At 30.3% G+C, this 19,863-nt stretch overlaps 1 protein-coding gene across 2 annotated transcripts; it reads left to right on the top strand.

The window, feature by feature from the left end:
- Nucleotides 10,005-16,417, top strand: LOC109356001 (agamous-like MADS-box protein AGL6). Of its 2 annotated transcripts, none has more exons than XM_019599314.1 (8): nt 10,005-10,392; nt 13,091-13,166; nt 13,527-13,588; nt 13,874-13,973; nt 15,339-15,380; nt 15,523-15,564; nt 15,682-15,821; nt 16,139-16,417. In XM_019599314.1, the coding sequence occupies exons 1-8, from the start codon at nt 10,211-10,213 to the stop codon at nt 16,230-16,232; spliced, it is 738 nt and encodes a 245-aa protein (XP_019454859.1). In that variant the 5' UTR covers nt 10,005-10,210; the 3' UTR covers nt 16,233-16,417. The 2 variants fall into 2 exon arrangements, with proteins under 2 accessions (XP_019454859.1, XP_019454861.1); XM_019599316.1 differs by lacking the exon at nt 10,005-10,392 and adding an exon at nt 10,762-11,232.

The raw sequence follows: 19,863 nt of genomic DNA, 5'->3' as shown, positions 1-19,863 counted from the left end.
AAATCCAGGATTGAATTAGTTAGCAGATCTAAACCATTAGATTGTCCTACACTTGATGACTAAGATCTGGAGTAAGATTTTTAAACTTACTCTCTTAGAGAAAGTGGATCTCATCTCTTTATTATAATATTATAGAAATGTAAGAATAAAGTAAACTGAGGATTAGGTAGACTAGAATAAAGGGAAGAGCACTAGTGTATCTCTCATGGTTTCCCAAAATGTCTAACTAGAATGGTCATGAGTTACTAAGATATAATTATACACATCATGAATTCCTCTTCAGTTCTTTGAATAAGATTCTTGCCATAATTCTGGTGGGAAGGCTTAAACTAGTTATGGGTTCGTTAATTGCTCCTTTTGAGTCAACTTTCATTTAGGTAAGGAATATCATAGATGCTACTATAGTGATTAATGAGGTTATTCATTCAGTAAGAAAGAGTAAAGAGGGTTGTCTTCTACTAAAAGTAGACTTTGTAAAAGCTTATGACTCTGTCAACTGAGATTTCCTTGATTATGCTGAATAGGTTTGATTTTTCAGAGAAGTGGATAAAATGGCCCAGTGTGTGCTTGCCAACTACTTCGATGTCTATATTGGTGAACAGGTCTCCCTCCAAACATTTTCGTGTCTCTAGATGAATTCGTCAAGGTGATCCAATGACTCATTTCCTATTTCCCATGGTGGAAGAAGGGCTTGCAGGAATGATTCAAAATACAATAAATGTATGACTATTTGAGGGCAACAAAGTTGGGAGACATGATATTCAAGTATCTAATCTTCAGTTCGTGAACAACACAATAGTGGTTTGCAAGCCAACTACAACCAACCTTTGGAGTTTTGTAGAGTATCCTTAGATGTTTTGAACTTGTGTCTAGTCTGAAAACTAATTCTCAGAAAAGCACTTTAGTTGGAATTAACGTTTTAGACCAGCTCTTAGCAGCATCAACAAACTTCCTCTCTTGCAAGTTAGGAAGTAGTCATTTTCTTTACCTTAGGATTCGAGTGGGGGCAAACCCAAGAAGCTACTCAACTTGGGATCATACAGTGCAAATAGTGGCTAAGAGTTTGGCAACTTGGAAGTGCTAACACATCTAATTTGGGGGGAGATTGGTGCTTCTTAACTCAGTCATTTCTAACATTCCAATTTAACTTCTTTACCTATATAAGGCTCCAAAAAATTCTGTAAATTGCAAAGACAGTTCTTGTGGGGAATAAGAGAGATGGAAGGGGCATACCTTGGATATCTTGGTCAGATATTTATAAACCAAAAATCTTAGGTGGTTTGAGTGTAAAAGACTTATCTATTTTTAATGATGCATTTCTTGGAAAATGGGAGTGGATAATATTGGTGGAGTTTTATTCTTTATAGGTTAAGGTGATTAATTCAAAGTATGGTGCAGATTCTAGAATAACCATTTCAACAAATGCTTCTAGGTGGTGAAAGGACTTAGAAAAGATGGGTGTCTCCCAAGGATTAGAGAGTGGCTGATTTGATAGTAATATTTATAAAGAGTTGGGTCATGGGTCTCAAACATTGTTTGGGTAGGATGTGGTGTGGTCAACACAGTCTCAAATAAATCTTTCACCTGTTGTTTATGTTAGCGCAGGACAACCATGTCGGTGGTGGTCATAGTTTAATGACGTGTGGACTTGGGATGTTCAGTGGAGGAGAAATTTATTGGCTTGGGAGGAAGTTTTAGTTAAAAGGATGTATGATTTGATTCAATATCATTCTTGTACAAGGGAGACTATAGACACTTGGAAATGATGTCTAGATGCATTTGAAGCTATGTTCTCAAAACAAAATATTTGGATCAAATTAACACAAATCCAACAAATAAAAATAACTTGCTTAATAAGAGTTGGATAAATTGTGTGCCCTCAAAAGTGTGTTGTTTTATTTGGAAAACTTTGAGAGGTAGATTGACTATAAAGTCCGAACTTAATAAAAGAAGCACCATTTGCAGTGATGAGGATCTTCAGTGCGTCTTGTGTAGGGATCATTGTGACTATTTAGACCATCTGTTTCTTGCTTTCTATTTTAGTTCAAATGTGTGGAAATTATTTTACTCCTAGTTACATGTATCAATTCTTATGCCGGATACAACAAGTGACTTTTTCAAGCTTCATGACTCCCTTTGTAAAAACACAAGGAATGAAACTTTGGAGAATACTTTGGTTTGCGGCTATGTGATCAATTTGGCTTATGCAGAATAACTGATTTTCCCCCACAAAGGAGGTTAGTTATATTCAGATAACGAATTTAATCTAAATTAGATCTTGGATTTAATTTTCTTCAAATATTGGTTTAAATTTGATTAGTTTTGCACAATGGTGCATTAACCCTTAGCTTGGTCATGTATTCTAACTTGTTGACGACACTAATCTTTTATATGGGTTAGCACCCATTATACTATATTAATCCAATCATTTGTTTAGCAAAAAAAATATCATGAATTCCCCTATTCAATCTTATTAAGCATCACTCAATAAAGTTATGGAACTCGAGGGTGAGATATAAATATTCAGAAAATATTTCTATTACCCCATTTATATGTCCATATCTCAACGAATAAACTTTATTAAAATATGTAGTGTGTATTTACTTATTCCCTTCATGTACGCAAATATATATAAGTTATGAAGTCCAATCTTTTGCACCATCTTCTAAAAAAGCAGTAAAGATAGATATGAGTTTTTTTAGGAAAAGAAAAAAACATTAGAGATAGATATGAAGTATTTTAGAAAACGAAAAACGTTGAGATTAATCTAGTGCAAGAATTTGAACTCTTGATTATATATACAGGGTAGATTATTGGTATATCACTTGCAGATGGATTTAGATTATCCACCTTTAGATTTTAGTAATTTGGTTATTTTCGACAAATTTGAAACCCAATTTATAAATCTTAAACTAAATCAACCAAAAGTAATATTGTGAAAATTTGATCAATCATAATTTTTTTTTACAAAAAGCACTAAATTTGGATTAGATAAATTGAATTCAAGATTGATTCATCATATTTGATATTGATTATATTGAAAGTCACCAAAATTACCAAAGCTAAAGGGTGAGAACCCAAATCTATTGCGGGTGCAGACTATGCACATTTTTTCCAGCCTTAATATAAATGCTCTATGTACCCAGCAAGCATAAGTACCATTTTTTCTTCAATCATTAGATGAATATCTCTTTTCAGTTTTCATTTTCATTGACCTTTTTTCACACTCCTATACATGAAATGCATCAACCTGTAACACTAGTCTTTGCATACGGGGCTAAAGGTAAGACCAACTGCGACATAATGAAAATTATTCACATTTACCAAACCCATTTAATACTTTTTTAGGGTGTGATAATAAGTGTACAAATTTGGTGAACTTAAAAGAGGTCATGTGTTCAAGACAAAAGTGATTCTCAAGGATAGGAGCAAAATGAAGTGACCTTAAATATATATGATACATTGCACATGAAATTCATGAGAAGTCACAACACAAACACACACCACTTATACGAATTGCAAAGGTATTGTCAATTCATGGATAAGGCTATATATGTGTAGCAATAGTGTTATGCTTTTAGGCCAAATGAATATTATAATTGAATTTTATTATGGGTGAAATCGAACTTTCATTCTCTTTCATTTTATTATTTAAACTTTTCATCCTAACCATCATTTCAACTTATAATTTTTAATTTGTTGTGGGTGTAATTCAACATTCTTCACTTCATCTATTAAACTCTTCACTCTAACCATGAGATAACCTTTAATAATATAAATTGATTTCAATGCTATGATATGGGCGTTTGGTGGTGTTGAAGTAATTACCATGAACAAATTAATGCAACAAATTCTCTTGCTTATTCTTGAAAAAGATCTAATTGCAACTAGCATAACGCGCGTTTGTTTAATTTGATCTATGTTAAGTAGCATATTATTTGCAATTTTAGCCAAAATAAAACATACTCTTGCAAACTAAGATCCCTTAGTTTTTAGGATGTATTTGTCACATGCTTATCTATATATATACTTAACCTACCCTCTCTTTGATTTTCCTATTATGTTTGAAACAACAGCATTTCTATATATATCTTCGTGTTCTTTTACCTTTGTGTAATGATTTTTAGGATATGTTTTGGCATTTTTAATCAGTATGTTTCTTTTCTTCTTTCTGTAATGTATTGTTCATTATTTTAAATAATTCTTTCAAGACCTTTTGCAAGAAAGAATTATAAAGAATAAATTGTATTTCATTCTACACAAGTTTAAAGAAAAGTTAAAAAGAATCAATATAATAATAAGGGTTTAATATCCATTATAAAAAAAATTAAAAGTTGAACACTATTTTTACAATGCTCCAATATTTTAAATAGATTAACTTCATCACTTGCACAATCTTATTTCTAATATGTCAGATATTCTAAATAATTTGTAAACCATAAAGAGATCCACATTTGGTTATTTTTCCCACATTTATGACTTCTTCATTATATAGAAAATGGATCCTAACATCGTTATGGAACACAAAATTAAGACCAAACTATGAGTATGATCATTGTCAAATATTATATGACTTTGGGCATGATAAAAAATATAACTGACTAATACATCCAAATATCCATATAGAGCAAACCTTATTCGAATGTTAGGAACCAAAACATATATTCTTTGCTAAATTTAATTTTGTAAGTATTTTGTTATGACAATCTTCCAAGCTATGAATATTATTTCTCTCTACAGGAATTTTGACCACAATTTCTTGAAAATAACTTCGTCATTTTTTCTTTTCTCCTACTGTAGTGCATGATAAGCATTCCTAATCGTATAAAGATATCTTTTTTTTGTAGGACCTGTTAGTATAAGATGACAAACTAAAAGTTAGTTTTCTGCATAATTAAAGATTTTTGCAACTTTAAAACAATTAGAGTATATTGCAACATAAATGTAAATTGTAGAAATTTAAGGTACAAAATTGAAAGTAAATAGTATAAGGAAGAATAGAGATACATCAGTTTTTTATACCAATGATGCTTCTTGTCTATTTGAAGGCTTTGTCCAGTCCCCTTACTTACACAAGAGATTTTATTAATATGATGAGTTATAATTACAAATCTCACCCCAAGACTTTGAGTACATAACACACTTACCACAATCTCATAAACTTAGAAGAAAACCTCTTCTAAGTATTTCTCTTCCATTTTTCATCATACCCTATGGTGAAACATTTACAACAACTTTAACAGAGAGTGAAAAATGTAACTATGGGTAAATTGTAGAAATAATTTGACACTTCTAATCTTGCAATCCTTACGGTCGTCCACAATCAATAACACAATATGCTAAGTGTTTAAGAACATGAAAACTTAGAATAAAACACTTCATAGCAAGTCATAAAATTTCTGAAAGTTTATCACAAGTTGCTTACAAGAGTGTTCAGAAAATTGTGTGAAAGATGTATGAAAGTTATGTGTAATGATTGCTTACGAAATGAAGAGTCTAAGCACCTTTAAAATAGGCTTTCAATTAGCCATCATACCCTTAATTGAAGGTAGAAGCCGATTGAAATGACATCCATTCGTTTTGGGTGAAAGCTATATAGTTTGGATTTAAAAATTTGGTGTAACAACTCTCACAAACCGATTACTCTATTGGGTAACCAGTTATCCAAAGTTTCTACCTAAATGAGTAACTTATTACTCACAATGAGTAACCGGTTACTCACAAAGAGTACCCGGTTACTCTATGTTAAAACTGCAGAGTAACCCGTTACTCAGTTTGGGTAACCTGTTACTCAGTCCGACTAACATGTTACTCAGTTCAAGTAACATATTACTCAGGTCCACTAACATGTTACTCAGGTCAAGTAACATGTTATTAACTCTTCGAAAATTAAGTTCATTTTAATTCTAAATTAAAATACTTTTCAAAAAAGTTTTATCAACTTGATCATATGATTAAATATAAGTAAAAGACTTTAGGAATAAGTACTTAGAAGATTCTAATATATCTTAATCATGATAACATTTTTTCTAAGTCTTCAAGGTCTTCTTTCTTTTTCTTCTTTTTAGTGAAGAGATACGTTGAGCGCACCTCCCCTGCATTGGGCGGATCGTTAAAAATCAGATTGTTAAAAAGGAATCGAAAATATTTGTATGAATCAAAATTAATTTCCACATACTATTTTGGTGTAAATTAGGATCTTTTTTATTTCCATTAGCTTCTAGGCTAATATAGGCTGGAAATAAGATATAAGGACGAGGAAGAATGATTATAGGAGTTGAGATAAGTCCATGAAGGACGTATTTCTTCTCTCTTGGGTTGTATTTTCTCTTTTATCATTGCTTTAGTTTTTCATGAAAATGTTTATTGAACTTCCTCCTTATTGGGATTGAAATAATGCTCACTTGATGTATACACTTAGATTTGATTGATGTTTAATTATGAAGTGTTGATTTTATGAGTTACATATGTTATGTTTAATGCTTATTTGGAGGATGACGACCTCCCTTGTATGATTTTGGATGTATGAACTCATGAAAAAATTATGGTTTCATAGCCTAAACTAGAAACTCACCTTGTTATTATAAATCTAGACATAGATTTGGGCTAATGTATCACTAGTGTGCCTATGTTAATATGATTTTTAGACACAGATTCATATGAGCATCAAATAACTCTCAAACTTGTTCACATAGACTAATAAATATAGAAGTATGGTTAGCGGTTCATATATCTTCATCTTGTTAATTTAGTTGCTAGACATAGATTTATTTTAATAAGCTACTAATATGACCAAGACATTAACGATTAATATATTGGAGGTGTTTCACTTAACTCAATTTCACACGCATAAGCTTGTTCTCCTAAATACCTATTATGTATTTATTAATGAATTTCATTGTTGATTAAAAAAATATTCATATGCATAGACCACTAGACATAGAGGTATGTTTTATAGATCATAATTCTTCATATTTTGTGTAACATTATTAGACATGAAGCTTTATTGCATAAACTACTAAATTGACTAAGACATTAGCTTTTAGTATTATTGAGGTCCATTGATGTGTAAGAATCAATTGCTAAATTATTTTGTGTAATTGATCCTAATGTGTATGGATAGTCAGTAGTAAAGTTCGATCCCAACATCTAAATTCCAACAATTTTATCTAATAGTTGAATTACTTTTAGTTAGTAAAAACCAATCAATCAACCCTTTGAAAATCAACTTAGAATAGCAATTGTTTGTTGAAAGGCTAGTTCTTAGTAAGTCCTTGTGGATTTGATAACTCATTTTATACTTGTTTGCAACACTTGTTTGGTTCTTTAAAGACCAATTTGTGAAGAAGATCTTTGCTCCTTACCTTGACAAGGTTTTGATGAAGACACCAATATCACCAAAAAGAAGAAAGGGAATATCACTTATGAAGATCGAGAAGATTAAAGCATCAAGACAATTAGTCTAAGTCTAAATAGGTACTTCTATCCTATACTCTTTAATATACCAAAGTAGTAATGCTCAAAATATTTTAAAAGAAATTGAAACACTTCTAGTTTTAAATGAAATTGTTTTTCAAAATATTGTGTAACAGGTTACTGAAATTTGAGTAACAGGTTACATGAGTGAGAATCAGTTATCCAACAAAATTTGAATTGGAGTAACCGATTACTCAAATTTGAGTAACCGATTACTCTAAGTGAATTTTAATTCACTGTTGGACAAAACGTTTGGGTAACCGATTACCTAGTTGTTGTAATCGGTTACTAAGAGCTGTTACATCAGTTTTTCAGATTTGAAGCTCAAGTTTTTTCATCACAAACGAAATGCCTTCATTCCAAACAACTCATACTCTTTCATAGAGGCACAATGATTGATTGGAAAGCCTATTTAAAGGCCTTAGAACTCACAATCATAAAAAAAACAACTCTTTCATAATTCTTTCACACTTTTCTCACAACTTTCCTACACTTTTCTGAAATAGTTTTCTGCACTTCTAGCAACTTGCACTCAAACTTCGAAGTTATTTTTCTGAGTTGCTTGAAGTAAAGTGTTTCAAAGTTTTGTAAACTTAAAGAGAATTATTACTAAGTATACAAAAGAGTTGATTGGATTGCAAGTGTTATTACATTTCATACTTGTAAAAGCAATCCAAGCCATAATTGTAATTCTTCATTCATTGTAATTACTTTCTTTCACGGGGTGTTGAATAGAAAGGGATAGAGTTACTTGGAAATGTGTTTTCCAAGGGTATAAGTATTAGTGAGTGTGTAAGGTACATAGAGATCTCGGGGTGAGATATTGTAATTACAACTCATAATATTTTGTGGAAAATCTCTTGTGCAGCAAGAGTACTGGACGTAGCCTTCGGTGGACAAGAAGGTGAACTAGCATAAAATCATTGTGTACTCTCTTCTCCCTTACCTCTTTGATTTATTCTTTTTTATTTTCTGCAATATTATCCACTGCACTTTAACTCTTCATTTTGTAGAAAAAGTAGTCATACTTTCTAGTCAACTAATTCACCCCCTCTTAGTTGCAATCTCAATCTTACATAATTTGTCGATTAGCAATAAATCTCCTGAAGTTGGTGCTATATTCCTTACCTATCTATTTCCTTTCTTTTTTCCGAACACCAAATTCTGTTATTATGAAATTGACAAAATTCAAAGACGGTTCCTTAGGAGTATGAGAGAGGAGAGAAACAAAATTCATTGTGTGAATTAGAAGAAGTTGTGTAGGCCTAAAGGAGGGTGATTTAGGTATAAAAAATGTATATGTTCTTAGTCAATTTATCTGTTTTAGGTAAATGGGGATGAAAATTGATAAATGAGAGAGAATACTTTAGGTTAATCTTTGACTTTATAATTTGACCTCTCCCTCATTAACAATGTATCGTATGCATATCAAAGATGTGATATTATACATTTTTGTGGGTTCCACAACAGGCTTAAACTACCCCTAAGCCCTAAGTTAAGACTCATGCATAAGGCTTACAGAAATATTATACTTAAGACTTTAGTTCTAAGGTAATAAAGGGTACCCTAAGCTGCATAAATTTTTATGACGATCTTAATGTAAAAGAATGTCTTTCTGTAAAAGGGAAAACAATATACCCTTGTGCTAAGTGCTAACTTCAAGTTTTCTCTTCATCAACACCAAACAAATGTGCACAATCATGTTTAAGGAGGAAGGACATTGAAGTCTGTGAATGAAAATTACTTTAACGTGAACAAATCACATAACAATAATTATTTCTCATATCCCATTAATTTTTTCTTTATTTATGAATTGGTTTTTGAAGGATAATTGAGAGAATGAAAATACTTAAAAATCATACAATAATACAATGGTGAAGTGGCTCTCAAGTGTTCATTTTCTTTCACTTCCCCTCTAAAATGTAACTCTAAACAAATCATAAAAGTCATCATTCAAAACTCCTCATTCCTTAGTCAACTTTCAAATAAAGCTTTCATCATCAATAAGCTAATCAGTTTTGGCTAAACCGTCTCAGCAGCTAGTTGTTAGTATATTACCACAAATATCTGTATCTGGGGTAGAGTGTAGACCCTTCTTCACATGGGTCACTGTGACGCGTGATGTGAACGTGGAACAATTGTTTTAAATCCTTACTCCAAACAGCAGTAATTAAAATTGTGCAGCAATGGTAAAAAAAGAGGAAATGGTCCCTTTTCTGGGTGTTAACTTAGGGTATACATTTATGAATTAATCTTTTTCCGTATGAATTATTATTCTCCTAACAAATATTAATCATATGCACCAAATTTTGTTATTTAATTTTGTATGATACTTATAAATTAGCATAACATTATATCACTACACCAACTCCTACATATCCTTAATTATTAGTTACTAAAATGAATTTGGAAAAAGAGAATATATGAGATAGAAAATAAGAGTAACTTAGCTTTCTATTTTTTTGTAAAAGAAGATCAAGTGTGCCCCTTTTTCTGTGTTCATTGTCTGTTTCTATATAGCACACTAACTTCCACTTCTCTGAAACATCCCCATTTTATATCTCACAACAACTTTGCAATCTAGTTTCTCTCTCTTCCCCCATACCCATTTTTCTTTTCTATATTACAAAAAATTCTACTTTCTCTTCCACCATCTATTCAGGGAAGTATAGAAGAACTGAAACTGAATAAAAATATAAACACTTTGAGTTATTGTTTCGAGAAAGAGAGAGAAATGGGTAGAGGGAGAGTTGAGTTGAAGAGGATAGAGAACAAAATCAACCGCCAGGTTACTTTCTCAAAAAGAAGAAATGGTTTGCTCAAGAAAGCATATGAGCTTTCAGTTCTCTGTGATGCTGAGGTTGCCCTCATCATTTTCTCCAGCAGAGGAAAACTATGTGAATTTGGTAGTGCTGGGTATATAAATCTCACCCTCTCTTTCTATAACTTTGATTTGCAAAAAAATCTCACCTTAATTTGCATAACTTATGTGTGTTTACGTGTGTTGTTTTTCCAAATATTTTATGTTTTAAAAGTTTCATCTTGTCCATTTTTGTAAGTTTCAAATCCCTAGGGACATTAAAAATCCTTTAGATTTTGGGTTTTCTAATACATACATATGTTGAAAAGATTAATATATAATAATATATACCGTTTTCTATTATCTGAGCAACACACTTTCTTCTTTGCCTCAGTTTCTTTCACCAAAATGGTTTCTGCTTCTGCTTTTTTCTTTTATTTTTGTTATGACTGTATTTGATGCTTTTTAAGATTTAACAACACATAACTTCGATAACATCACTTACCACTAGAGATTATTTTTCTTCCACTTTCTATCACTTACCATTCATGGCTTCTTTCTTCCTCTAGCACATGCACCTGACACCACCTCTTCTTCTCTCTCTCATAGTTGCTCCTTTTCTGGATCACTAGATCTTGTACCCTCTATGATTTTCTTTTCATTTTTCAATTGTTGGGTGATGAAGATAGATAGTACAAGTTTTCCTTCCAATCACAGATCAACACGTTTCATAGTCCTTCAACCCCATGTGTCTCTCTACCTCTATTATTATGAGGTAATGGTTTCAGCATTATACTCTTGCTGATGGAACAGTACAACTCCTATTTCTTCTTTCTCACAAGTAAAGAAGAAACAAAAAACATAAAAGGAAGAAAGCAATCATATGATATGATGAGTGAGTACTACTACTACTCAGTTTTTGCATCAGAGTGTAGTTATAATGTATGGACATGTGGGTAAGTTAACTCTCTTTAACCGTTGTGCAAGATCTAGGGCTTTTCTCAACACCTTCTTCCAAATGGGTAAAATTAAAAAAACTTTTTTTTTAAGGCGTGGTAAAATAAAAAATCTTAAAGCTATAAACTTTAGCACTCTAGAGGGGAGTTTTTTCACCTTGTCTACATCCCCTTAAGTCCTTTGATCTTTTGGTTCTATTATTGTTTCTTCTTTCTTTCATAGATTGCTCTAGTCAGCTATATCATATATATATATATATAAATATATATATATATATATAGAAGAGTGACCCAAAAACAATTGCAATCAGAGACATACAGAGGGTGTTTTAACTATGACTTTTTGGAGAGTTTTCGCAACGATATCACGATCGCGATCGCAAGCAGTAAATACAACGTAATCGCAATCGTATTTTAAAATATCCTATAGTTGTTTCTGTTGTTAAATTTTACTCTTTTGATCAATTGCTTCTCTCTCTCTCTTTCTGGGCATCTCCTTAATTAGCTAACACTATGTGTTTTTCTTTTATCAGCAAACACTGTGTTTTTTATATCCTTAATTAGGGTTTTTTAATCTTTCATCATAGACATTTTCTCTTTCTCTCTCTTTTTAATTTTCATGGTTCTGCTATTATATTTATATACGTTATTTATGCATGATGATAATGGTGGGGTTTTAATTACCAATAATAATGGGTTAAAACTTAAAAGTAAAAGTATGTTTAATTACTTTTTTTCTTACTAGTTACTTGCTTGCTCAGTGCTAACCCTAATAGGGTATGTGAGTCCTGGTCAAGGTAGAATTTAGATAATTCAAAAAAGGGAAATGAAGGAACAAGATAAAAAAGTCCAATGTTTTACTCTTTTGTTCAGATTTAGCCTAGAATTGCAATATCAGTAGTGTGAAACTGGGTTTGCAATAGCCAAAATTTTTGCAGCTTTTGGTTAAGAATATGGATTGGGAATCTGTCCTTTGATTTTCTGTTTGGATTGCATGCTTCCAGCACTTAATTTTCACCTAAAAATGATTACCATATTCTAATCTGGCTATTTTATTTTCTTTACATTTTAATTGTAAATAAATAATCACAACTTTCTCTTTTATTTAGAAAATAAATTAGAGGACCACAATTTCTCATGTTTGTTCTATCTTCTTAATTTTTCAAACAAATAATATTTTGTGTAATTGATGTATAATTGAGATGCACAAATAACATTTCTTAATGCTATATATTTCCAGGAAACTAAAGGCAGTAACCAATATTTATTTTATCTTTTATTAGATAATTAATTTCATATTTTCTTAAAACATTTCAAACTTTATTTTTAATAGAAGACTCCTTTTATTACATAATTACATCACTTATGAAAGAAGTACGATATCATAAATAACTTAAGATACTTGCCATAATTTCCTCCTTTCCTTTTTCCGAACATAAGGGCTTATTTGTGAGAAGAAGAAAACTTTATTTATCAGCAACATTTGTGAAAAAGTTAACTAAATTTCGCAAAATCTATGAGAAAAATATAAATTTAATAGCAGTCATTATGAATCTAGATCCAAATTTGGATATTTTTGTATGTGACGTGTGTCTTAACTCTTAAGGATATGAGCTCACTTGGGTAATTTGACTCAAACCAATTTTTCTTAGAAGAAATATGTATGATGGAAGACTATGAAATAAGTACTTTTAAAGTTTGTTTGATTTTAGAAAAAAATAAGATTGTGTTTTATTTGTACACTATTTGAGTTTAATGAAGATATAATAAGTAATAAATTGGTAAATTATTGAACAAAACTAACAAAATGTGCTTTGAACTAATATTGATGACTGACCAACTTTGTCTTAATTGATAGCATTACCAAAACTATTGAGCGATACCAACGTTGCTCTTTTACTCCTCAAGATGACCATGTAGAATGTGAAACTCAGGTATGTGTTTGGTATTTATTTCTTTATTGTCTCCACATTTTCTATCAGTAATGCAAAATCACAAAGCCACAAAGAACACTATCATGAATCATCTATATATATAATTTCTTCTTTTGCTGATATACCTATTACAATTATATACCCTGGAAAGAAAAGTACATTTTTCTCAGAAATAATGCAAAAAGATCTCCCTCTCTATCTTTCAAAATATGGTATAAATAATAAATGCTAATCCCTTTCATAATGATATGATATACAACATTATATAGCAGCAAACATTTTGATCTTATTCTTTGTCTGATAAAAACAACAATTAGATCTTATTCTTGAATCATTAATCAAATTATATTTGGCAACCAGAGCTGGTACCAAGAGGTGTCAAAGCTGAAGGCCAAGTATGAGTCTCTTCAAAGGACTCAGAGGTAAATCATTCATGCCCCTTCTAACCATAGAATTGAATTTACCTTCATGGATCAATAACAACATTTTCTTGTAATTTCCATTTAACATATGTCATTTCCTTGTATTACTCTTGTACCTACTTTACGTATCTAATAATATTACTTTTGTTGATAAAAAAACAATCATATGTTAATCAATAATCACAAATGATAAAGAGATAATCTAGTAATAATAGCTAGAGATTAGAATATAATAATCACAGCATCTAAAAGTTATTTTTCAATACTATTGTAATGTAATTTCAGGCATTTGCTTGGGGAGGATCTTGGACCATTGAGCATAAAGGAGCTGCAGAATCTTGAGAAACAGCTTGAAGGAGCTTTAGCACAAGCTAGACAAAGGAAGGTGTGCACACATCTAAAATTATCTTTAAGGCATTATCATTTCTTTTTTATTATAAATAGGGGACTTTTATTAGAAGCTTTATCTATTTATGTTTGGTTGTAAAATATCTAAAAGCAATTGGTTCTTGTCTTTCTAATAGTTTAATTAACTTATAAAAATTAAATAATTTTTAAGGTGTCGCCTATATCCATTATACATATATGTATTTTTTGAAATCTTTTGGTCTGGGTTATAGTTTACATGTCAAAACATAGTGTAAAGTTAATATATATATTTTATATTTTGTCAAAGTATATACTATTTTTTATTTGTCTCCAATATATTAACTACACACATTAAAGTTTTCCCAATGATTCATATAAGTTCCTTTTAATATGAAATTTCAGTCATATCAACTTAGAAATCTCAATTTGAAACTAGAGGAAATCTAAGATATTTGGCTACCAGTTCAGTAAATTATTCTTTGATTTAGTTGTGCTAAAGTTGTGAAGGTTGTGTTTTGGAATCAGTTTTGGACCTTTAAATTTCAATTTTGTTTCACATTTTTAAAACATGTTTGGTAAAATCAATTTTCAATTAAGTTCAATGGGTTTCGTGTCTAGATTTTTGGTTGAAGAAAAAGTAAAAAAAAAATTACTTCTCTATTCATCAAAACTTAGCTATGGGATTCATCTACTGCTTAATGTGACCAGCATATATACCCTTGGAAAATTGAACGTTTCAATTTACTGAAAATTTGAAGGATTGTTTAGTAATTACACATCTAAAAATCATTTTGGTAATTATTATATTTTAAATTGTGATTGTGTAAGGATTTCGGCCGCGATAGCTATTGTGTATTGCAGTAGTTGCAATGTGAAATTTGTTGTGATTAAAAAATGTTTTTAAAATTGATATTATATGATAAGTTTGATACACCCGATTATGATCTAATATGGTTACATTATATTCATATCATTGTGTTAGTGAAGAGTCATGCAATCATAAAGACGGCTTCAACTTCAATATTGTGACCATGTCAATTTGACATAATGTTGATTCTTCCAAAGCTAATTTTAATAATAAAATACTCAAATGTTACTGCAAACTCACTTTAATCAAAACCCAAGTTTGTAAAACTTAATTCATCGAAATCCATTTTACATAATTCAAGCATACACTAAAGGGTTGAGAAATGTGAGAGAATGACATTATATCAATGAGAAGCAAGTTTGGTATTAATTGAAACTTGTAAGTTTTTGTAAGTCATGAAGAGCTGTTTTCAATCTGTTCAAATTAATACATGATTTAATTATATTGTACCCCCGTCTGATCTTATCAAGAAACATTAATGTTGGTCATTCTTTAAAAAATTTCCAAGTGCAGACACAAATCATGATTGAACAAATGGAAGATCTTCGCAGGAAGGTAAGAAAATGTTACATAATGGTTTAAATTATAATTTTTTTGTTATCTCTATTTATTTTCAGGTGAACTATTATTCATGGGTCAGTATTATATTTGGAATTTCAATTTCTCTCTCAATTTTGGTACTTTAATTCCTTTTCAGGAACGCCATCTTGGAGACATGAATAAGCTGCTTAGACTCAAGGTTTTGCAACATATTACCCAAATTATACAATGCACCATTTCTATATATAGATAAACATATTAATTAATTCTAATTAATGTATTAAGAAAGTTTCTTTCTTAAAAACAACATTTTCAGCTTGAAGCAGAGGGATATAATTTTAAAGCGATGGAAAACTTGTGGAGCTCAACTTCAGGTGTTGGAAATGATAGCTTTCCCTTCCAACCTTCTGAAACCAACCCTATGGAGTGCCAACCAGAACCTTTCTTGCAAATAGGGTACATTAAATTTCCTCTTAATTAGCATCATTACACCTAAAGTTAATAGACAAATATATGGTCTCTTATGTTCATAAAAATTTCGACCTAAGGCTATTAAAAGTTTAGCATAGTCATCACATGTAGATGTAAATAGTGTGATTATAAATATGAAAATATATGTGTGGATATGGTAAGATGTAAAAGATTATATTTCCAGATAACGTACATGCACAAGTTCAAATTTTTGGTTCAAAACTGTGCCATTTCAAGTGTAATCAAAATCATAGACCTTCAATGATTAAAAATTCTAATTTAACCTTTTTTATTTTGGGCAGGTACCAACAATATTTTCAAGGTGAGACATCGAATGTTAATGTTCCAAAGAGCATGGCTTGTGAGACTAACTTCATGCAGGGATGGGTTCTTTGATCACTAAAAATTAATGGATTTACCTTATTGTTTATATGCATTTTAGTTTTGTGTTTTTGTTGTTTTTAATTATAAACATAAAATTTATCTGTGACCAGCGTGTGAAGCTTCAGACTTCTATAACTTCTGCAATTGGATAAATGCATAGACAATGTTTTTTACTATATTTAAACCAATGTTTTATATTGATTAAACTTAAAATGTTTGTACCTAGATGCGTGCCCATATTAGTTTGTCTCCCAACCTCTACATAAAAGACAGCTAACATGTTTTATTACGAGGAATCAGTCCTTGTAATTGTACTGTAAACAAATAAAATGTAACAAATTTTTAAATAAGTAGAGTCTTATCAGAAAATTTAAAGCTCATATGTTTGCATTTATACCACTCCTTATATGTATAAAAATATCTCTTTTTATGAAATTATGTAAAAAGAAAACCCATCATAATATGATTTATTTGGATTGAAGGGAAAGAAGGAAAATATAAATTAAAAACAATGGAAGAGAGGTAATTTTTTAGACAACTTTAATAAGAGAGAGTTGGAAAATGTTATTAATATCATACTAATTATCATATTGGTGAGAGTTGTCATTCGTTAACTAAATTATATATCAATTAAGTTATATATATGAGAAAAATGTATCATATATATATACTGAGAGTGTAAGAAAATATTATATCACTTATCATTCATATTTAATCATCAGTAACTTTTAAAATAAGTAATATAAATAAATAGTTGATAATATATTTAGTGTATATAAAACTTTATGTTCACGATGGATAAATATTATACTCTACATATATTATAATAAATATAGTACATTTGAAAACAATTTGCTAATGACAAAATTATCAATTGTGGTAATTTCTTTTTATTATTTCTATTCAACAACATACGAATAGTTTTGTGATTTTGGCTTAGTAATTCTTGTATTTTTTTCCGTGAAATAATTGAAATAAAAAGAATAAAATGTATTAATATTGACCAAATTTGACTGATTCTCTAGGATCAATTTGAAACAATAGGAATCATTCCTTTTTCTGATATCTCAAGTATGACATTTTTCTACTTGATTCTTATAAAATTGTTAATCAAATATTGGTGCTTCAAGAAAAGAAGTGAAGGCTTTTTTATAGAATAACTTTTTTATCATAGTTCAAAACTAAACAAATCTAAACTAATTGAATGCTTGTGTGAGAAGTTTTCCGAATTAACTTTCTATTTTTATAAAGAATATAATTGAGAACTTTTAATTTCATATTATTCTTTTCCTAGAACAGATTTTAGGGGAAAGTTCTACTAAATTGATATCATCCGCAATTTCATATAGAATTGTGGGTTGAACCAAAACAAAATAAAACTTTTTCTTGATATAATGATCCATTGAACACATATCAAAATTTTCATTTTTTTTATTCCTTAAAATATTGTTTTACTGTCTCAGGTGGTATGAAGATGTCACTGTGGTACAATATCTTATCCATCTCTCTAGGAGAAAAGATATTACCAAAAAAATTCAATTCAATGCGTTTTTTCTTCTCTACTTGGACCAGTCCACTTTCTCGGCTTCTTTTATTAAGAGTGTTTGGTATCATGGTTGTGTTCCATTATGTAAGAAATTAGGAAAAAATATACACTTCCTCATGAATGAAAAAAATCAATTTATCTTGATTGGATATTTTGTCTTAAATTCTTTTTCATTTTTATTTTCATCTAAATCCCCTCTTTTTTTAAATGGAAGGAATTCCTCTAGTTTTATATTTAGGAATTCCTGAATCCTTCATTTGGCATTGAGAATAATCGAAATAACAAAAAAACTAATACTATTTCTACTACTTCCATCCTAGTTGAATAATTTGTCATTTGTAAAACCCTTTTTCCACCAATGGTATCCCTCTTCCAATTTGAAAATGAAACTAAGAAGAAGTTGGTTTAGTGATGCAAAGTTTTGCTAGATCCCAAAAAAACCAAAATGTCAAATGTTTAATTCCTGACAGTTACACTTTTTAGAAAGAGCAGTCACAAATCCCGAAAGGGATTAGCTCCTTACCCAAAAATGTGAGAGATCGAATAGCCTTAGTAGTACCCAAAAAAATTTCAGGGACATTTAAGTTACACTTTAAAAGTCCCCACTACTCGGTAGTTTTTTGGTTTCCCACACGTATCCTCACACTGAAGGCAATCATGTCCGAGCTGCGAATATCCAGAGGTACGTGGGGCTAACTCTCACAGCGAACATTTTTTTCATCCACAAGACTCGAACCCGAGACATTGCTTAAAGGAAATCAAGCATGTACCACTCGGTAGTTGATTATGTAGAGTTGAATTATAAAGTGTAAGCATCTGATTTTAAGCATAAACAATTGTAAGGAGTAATAAGGTGGTGCTATTTTCTTTTTAAGAAGATTTTCTATTTGTGCATCCTTTGAATCCTTTGTTGGAACAATACCAAAAACTAACATTAGTCCTTTCATAAGTAAGTTTGAATTGTGTTGGATAGTATCCTACTTGGCTAACCACATTACCAAGAACTAACACAAAAACAAAAACAATGTTTTAAAGGCAGGTTTAGAGGTTTGAGATGTAAAACGCAGTCGATACAAATTGAGTAGTACCAAAAGACATTTTATAAGGTATCGTGTCTCAATTTTTGGCTGCATGACCTTATTAGAGTTACCATTATATTTTTTTCTGGTAAAAAATGTAGAAAAATCTTTTGGCCCAATGACATTGGGCCTTGAATTTTGATATCCAGGTTCGGGAGTCGATTACACAGTAGGAAATGTATTAGCACCTTAGTTGCCTGTTTGAACGGTACCATACTATATTGCATGGATTATTAATTATGTTATTATTATATTTTTACCAACAAAAAAACTTTATTTTATTATTATGTCTGACAAGAGTGATCTTGGTCCTACGCATCCTTTGGGAATCAAAACTACGTAGTTCTTTGGGTAGATTTGTTGGGTTGATTTTATTTCTTAAAATGAGTGAAGCATAGCCCTTACGTCCGATATCACATATCATATTAAAATTTGGTTAAGAAATTCAATTTTTTTTTAAATTTAAAACCATTTTTTTAATATGAGCGAAACATAGTTTTTATATCCGATACCGCATTTCATATCTTAAAATTGTGGTAATGTGATTTTATTTTTTATTTACTCATAGATCTTTGTTTTATATATATTATTGAATAAGTTTTCAATCGATATATGATGAGAAACTAATTAATTACATATTTTGCTTCAAAATTAAATATTTATTAAGAAGAATGTTGTAGTGTGTATGCAAAGAGTGTATTGTTTATACATTTATTTGTTTGATATAGTTATAATTATATATTACAATCATGATAATTATTATTACTCATGCAATTATTGATAACAAAAATAAAACTACTATAAAATAAAGTAATGAAAATGACAAACATCTCATACTGGTTCCAACAACAATGGAATGTTGCAACTCTTAGGAAAAATGGTGCAAAAAAAAAAGTTAACCAATACCGAGCAAACACATAGGGAGTTTGTGTGCAAAAACAAACTCAGAGACATAAGTTTGACATGTAATTGAAACTTCTCTACAATGTATTCTAATGCAATTATAATTTATCATGAG

Source organism: Lupinus angustifolius, chromosome LG09, assembly GCF_001865875.1.
Source record: "Lupinus angustifolius cultivar Tanjil chromosome LG09, LupAngTanjil_v1.0, whole genome shotgun sequence".
NCBI lineage: Eukaryota > Viridiplantae > Streptophyta > Magnoliopsida > Fabales > Fabaceae > Lupinus > Lupinus angustifolius.
The sequence above is the reverse complement of the archived record's forward strand: the minus strand, read 5'-3'. Positions and strand labels throughout refer to the sequence as shown.